This window comes from Pundamilia nyererei, unplaced genomic scaffold, assembly GCF_000239375.1.
Source record: "Pundamilia nyererei isolate P.nyererei 1_Seehausen unplaced genomic scaffold, PunNye1.0 scaffold00283, whole genome shotgun sequence".
NCBI classification, from domain to species: domain Eukaryota; kingdom Metazoa; phylum Chordata; class Actinopteri; order Cichliformes; family Cichlidae; genus Pundamilia; species Pundamilia nyererei.
The window spans coordinates 564,216-570,281 of NW_005187684.1; the positions used below are offsets into that span (position 1 = coordinate 564,216).

At 39.1% G+C, this 6,066-nt stretch overlaps 1 protein-coding gene across 1 annotated transcript in view; it reads left to right on the plus strand.

Annotated features, from left to right (window-relative positions):
* The window catches only part of cpne2 (copine II), a 55,110-nt gene that overhangs the window by 33,936 nt on the left and 15,108 nt on the right, over positions 1-6,066 (plus strand). Inside the window, exons 11-13 of the mRNA XM_005750650.1 lie at positions 2,913-3,046; positions 4,213-4,267; positions 4,674-4,725. Coding sequence (XP_005750707.1) covers positions 2,913-3,046; positions 4,213-4,267; positions 4,674-4,725 — 241 coding nt within the window. The remainder of the gene's footprint in view (positions 1-2,912; positions 3,047-4,212; positions 4,268-4,673; positions 4,726-6,066) is intronic.

A 6,066-nucleotide genomic window follows, 5' to 3' on the forward strand; every position in this document is an offset into this window, starting at 1 on the left:
TTTTTGCACGTGCTGTATGTCTCATAGATTATTCATGAAACTTGCCACTTTCACATCTAGTAAGACAGACAACCACACGCTTTCACATCCACACACACAGCCGATTTACACTCCCCAATTAACCTAACATGCATGTCTTTAGACTGTGGGAGGAAGCTAGAGCGGAATCCTATGCAAACCATTACTTCACACAAAAAGGCCCCGGCCAACTCCTTTTGCTGTGAGTCAACAGTGCTAATCACTATACCACCATGCTGCCCCTCATGCAACATAATTATAAGGATTAAGTGTGACTCAAGTAAACATTATATATTTGAGAAGAATGCAAAAGAGTCCACTTTGATGATGAGTAAATCATAGTCTTGTGAGACTTGCATGAAAAAATAAACATGTACTGTTAAAGACAAAAGAATATATAATATTTTTTTCCTTTTTCCATATGTGTATTGTGTTGATGAAAGGAGTGAAAAAAAAACACATTGTGTCAGTTTAGAGGCCTATAGGAGAATGTGGGAGAAGTGAAGATGAGGCAGCCTCAGGTGGCCTTCAGAGGAACTGCAGCTTTTGGCACCGTTCACTCTTCATTTTCAGACCCAGGTTGTCACTTTGTTTTAATCTGTCTTTTGTAATGGCCTGGACCTGCACTATTTAGATTTGTACACAGTGCAGATAACTCGAATGGCTGTAATGAGTAACTCATAATGAACAGAACTCCAGGCTGAATTGCCTATTTAGAATTCTAACAATGATTTTGCAAGAAGTAGAAAAAATATCTTTTTTTTTTCCTTCTCGGAGACGAAGGAGAAAGCCAGTATTATGTGGAGACTGCTCTCATCTGACTGTTCTCCGGTGGCAGTCAGTTTTATATTGCAGCTTCAATAATAAATAATAAATCTCAATAATAAATTTGACCTGCTAAAATTCCAGCTGGCACCAGCTTTTGGGGGCAGATTTTTGTATGGTGAGGCATCGATTGGTTGATCTGAAAGTATATGTGTCATCTGGAAGAAATTATTCTAAAATTAACCAGGGGCAACAGTTCAAGGCTAAATTCAGGCTTAATCAGGGCAATCTCTACGAGGATTTAGTAAGCTGTGAAAATTCAGGTGTAGCAGTCAGAATTGGAAGATAATAACGCTTCAGGTAAATTTTACTTTCCCTCTGGAAGCAAATCCAATGACTGACTCAACTCTGAAACTATGAACTATGAAACTCCTTCACTCGGTAATGTTGCTGATGCAAAAGTGTGTTTCTGAGCCAAAAGATGAATGGATGTTCTTGTGTCCTGTTGCTTGGTTTCCGTGTTAGCTATGGGTTTACAGATAATGGCCTCATAAAACGTATTTGTTCGCTTAACACCCTGAAGTGCGGTTTTCACACAGAGTGCCGAGGAACAATTTTAACAGCTAAAAGTAAAGGAAGGATGCTTTCAAAAACAGTTGAATTAGTGGATTTCATCTAATTGAGAAAAAGTAATGAAAAGAAACAACGTAAATGGATAGTAGACCAAATGCTTGTGGGTGTTTAGGCTTGTTTTTCTGCTGCAGAACGAAAGCAGTATGATCAGAGGCCTCATTGATTTGAGTGCGATGAATAAGAACGAAAAAATCTGTGCCTAAAACTTCTGCACAATTCTGTATGTTGTTGTCACATGCCCACAATACAAAACACAGCAGCACCCTAATTCTGTCACCCTGCATTTCTGTACCCGTCACTCCTGCTTCTCCTGTTGCTCTTTAAACTCTTTCCTCTCCTTGCCCTACCACTCCTTACCTCATTTTCCCAATTTTCTCCCTTGTACTCACTCACCCCCCACCTTTGCTCCCTTCTCCGTTATATCTTTTCTCGGTCCTTGTCCTTACTGAACTAGAACATTGTTGTCTTATAATACACCAAACGAAAGACAGAAGAAGAAGATCGTTTTAGACTATGTTTAAGCTGATAGGAGGGAGGCGGAGATTGTGGGTCGGGTTCTTGTCAGCACACAAACCACTATTCACTGCCTGAGGAAAAGCCTGTCACTCTTAATCTCATATTGGGTTTGGCTGCACTTCCCTGCGTTTGTGTTTTCCAGTGTGTGTGTGTTTGCTGCATGTGGAAAGTGTCTGTGTGTGCTCATATATGTGTCTCCTGTACGTCACCCTGTGGTAATCTGTGTTAAAAGAAAAAAATCTCCATATGATTTCGGGGTCATCGCATGATTTTTATTTGTCTCTATTTACCCCAAAACATATACTGTGGAACTGCATTTACCTTCAGTTTTACTGACCAGAATTCACTGTACATATCCTCGAGGCTCCAAATGTACTTTCACGTCTGTATTACAAATTACATAAATATCAGTTAGCTGTATAAACCTGGGGTTGCAGTCTCACACGCTAACACAAATTCCTGTCTAATAAGGAAACACGCACAATGTTTCTTTTAGTGTTTAAGTTTGAACACAAATCCAACAACACAAAGTAAAGTTAAAATCCAGTCCAGAGAGACTTCGAAACGAACACCACAGTGATTTTACTTTAGGAACATGTACAGGTGGAAATGAAGGCTACAATGCTACAAGCCTAGCTGCTGTTCACTGGTTTTGTCCAGTGGTTGCAGGGTTGGGATTCGCCGTTCACACAGCTAAAACATCACTCTGGCTAGCTGTGTGCGTGCATGCTGTCTGCAGGTGCTTGCAAAGAGCTGATGTTATGTTAGCAGTATGATGCAGGTAATTCTGTCTTGGACACATGTTGCATTTCGCTATTTCCTTCTTGTTCATTAATGAAAGAAAAATAAAAGTAATGCCAAAGTAATCGCCATTCCTCAGAAGTTTCAGACCCTCCACCATTGTCCTCCTCCCTGCACATGATTTGGAAACGAATGCAATGTGATAACTACTGATCTGTCACCTCTTTGTATTTTAATAGGTCGGTATAGACTTCACGGCATCCAATGGGAACCCCCGAGAACCGTCCTCCCTCCACTACATCAACCCACTGGGCAGCAACGAGTACCTCGCTGCCATTTTAGCTGTGGGACAAATCATACAGGACTATGATACGTGAGTATTTAAATCAAATCCTGTGGGGTGGTGCAATGTTTTTAGTCAGTTTAGTGCAAACATTTACATTTTGCATACGTTTCTTGCAAAGAAAGGTCGCAGTAAGGGATGAGTGAGGCTAGTTGATGTAAAGGTTTATCGTTTCACTGCTGAGATCCATAAACTGTACAGATAAGATGGACTTAGTCTCTGTATCCTCATTTTTATATATTTTTACTGCCTTGCTGAAGCGTTGAGCCTTTATAGGAATCTCGCAATAAAAAGGCAGGCCTACCCAAAATTATACCCTGCTTTATCATATATTTTACTCTAAACAGCCCCAGAATTTATAAACTAATTATCATGTTGCACTGAAGAAAATCTTGAAACTGCTGATTAAGACCACAAACTCATTACGAAGTCAAAATTAAAGTAAGCAGTGATGTCATTTTATCATGGAGCATTCAAACTCTGCTCCCAGCGGTTCATCAAAAAAATAAGAGTTTAGAGTAGCTGCGCATTGACTTTTCAGACTATGCCATGTTTATATACAGACTATGCTAATCATATTAACTTGTGAACCACAAAGAGAGTGACTGGGGTCCTTAAAAGAACAACAATGATGCATTGGTTTCAGAGCATTTTGACGAAGACATTTACATATTCCAGTTTTGAAGTTTGAGCTTCGAGCAGTTGAGGCTTTGTGGAAAGAACTAAACAGGTTTATCAGTTCCCTAATACCCATCTTAATCCCATCATCTACACAAGCGCCACTGCACAGAGCTGTAGCATGGGCATCGCTTTTGGACTTTAAACACACAAACATCTATTTGTTCTTTTACATTTTGTGTTAAAAAGAAGACAGTATAAACACCAATAGCATCTATCGACTGCTATTCCTCCTCTTTCAGTAAATAATTGTACATCAGTATGTCTGATTTTCTGTCCTGTCCTGTCTTTAATGTTTTTCTTTGTGAGAAGACATTTTTCCTCACTGCATCATTTTACCACCAGTTCTCTTCTTGCTTTTCTGTAAATGTCTTTGAATGTGTTTCTATGTGAACAAGGTAACAGGATTTTTCCTGCTATCTAAATCCAGCTTTTTGAATTTGTATGCAAAAAAAAAGGAAAAAAAAAAAAGAAGGTTTAACTAATGTTCCAATCTGTTGTCATGGTTTCCTCCTCAGTGACAAAATGTTTCCAGCTCTGGGATTTGGAGCCCAACTCCCACCAGACTGGAAGGTATGTGTGTGTTGATGGTGTTGTTGTTGTTGTTGTTGTGTGTTCCAAACACAAACGTAGGTGATACATGTATATGCATGTGGCAAAGAGAGAGGAGGGTGGGTTGTCATCAGCGGACTTACAGTTAAAGCCGAGATGTATTATTTTACACACAGACACACAGGGAGACACACAAATAAAACTATAAGCATTATAGATGCATATTCACATGATTACGCAACTGTCAACCCATCTGTGTTGCCATGGCACTGAGCTGATGAAAAGGACAAAGAAGAGAGAGCAGCACACAGAGGGATGGAGAGAGGGTGGGAGGGAGAAGGTGGGAGAAATGGACGCAATTTCTTAACAATATTGTACAGCGTAGTGAAGGATTATCATTCGATTCATTCATTTCTTTTCTCCTCAGGTGTCACATGAATTTGCCATCAACTTTAACCCAACAAACCCTTTCTGTTCAGGTGAGTTACCACACAGGAGGCTATGATGTCATCTAGACCTTTGCGGCAACCTTATAAGTATTTACAAATAGTTCTCATTTTCATTCATTTTTTTATTTACCCCATCTGAGTTCTGTCTAGTCTAGAAGTCTAGATACCCCATTTACATTTTTGGCCTTTCATACATGATATTAGTTATTTTTCAACATAAACCCATACCATAAAAACATACTTTGATATGTTTACACTTATAGGATGTTGTCATGTTTTTGGATGCAAAAAATAAAGCCACTAACTAGTTAATAGGTGTAAAACCTGTCATTTACAGATAGCTATATAATTAAGGTTATGGCAGAAAAAACACTGTGTGATTAAAAGAAACCACTAATAAAAAAAAAAACATGCCAACTCCAGATCATGTGACCGCAGCAGGTGGTGCACTCCTCTCTAAGTGCCTTGCTGAGTAAATAACTCCTTAACACATCACCTACACTTGCTACTTTGGATGCTCGTCTAAATTAGAAGTATGAACGCTAATGCACATTATGACACCAAACAGTTCAGAGCAGTGAAAACAGTCCATTCCTTCACATTTAAATATTAAAGTAACAGTGTCTAACAACTCTGACTCTGGGAATCTTTACACAGATTGATTAAATGTTACAACACTCAGGCTTCTGAACAAAAAAAATAACATAAAAAAGAGTAGTTTTTACTATTAGCCGTGGCTACACTTACGCTTTAAACACTGGACTTCAACTTGAGTGTGTTTATTGAGTATAAAGCACCATACCCGAGCAAAGCCTTACAGAGCTGCTTGCATGGCTGCAGATCCTTGTTTCTGAGTAAGAGTAAGTGCATACCCTCACCTTCATCGCACAAAGATGACTTGAAAAGATTCATAAATTGTCAGCACCTCGCTGTAATAACCTCATAGTAAGCTCTCCTTTTACTACACTGAGCTTGCATCTGCTAACACGTTTGAAATGTGTAGGATGCAAACGTATTTATTGACAATTGCAAATCAATTGAGTGCCAACTGCTAAAAGCACATCTGTGAGACCCAGAAAAAAAAATTGTGATTGTGTAACACACGTTTTAGCCTGACTGAGGCAAAGAGGTTATGTTAAATAACTCCATTTATACTCACCCCTGTGCTGAAAAAGGCCCGCGTCAGAACATGAAGTTCAGCTTGTGTTTATTTAAAAAAAAAAACTGCCTCTGCAAATGCCCTTTTCTTTTTAGGGTTAGCTTATTTTCTGGGCCAATACAGCCTCCAGTGCACTCTGAAATGAAAAATTCTAGGCCAAAGGGAAAAAAAGACTTCAGCTGTTATGCAAAACTTTATTCTTGAAACTGCAA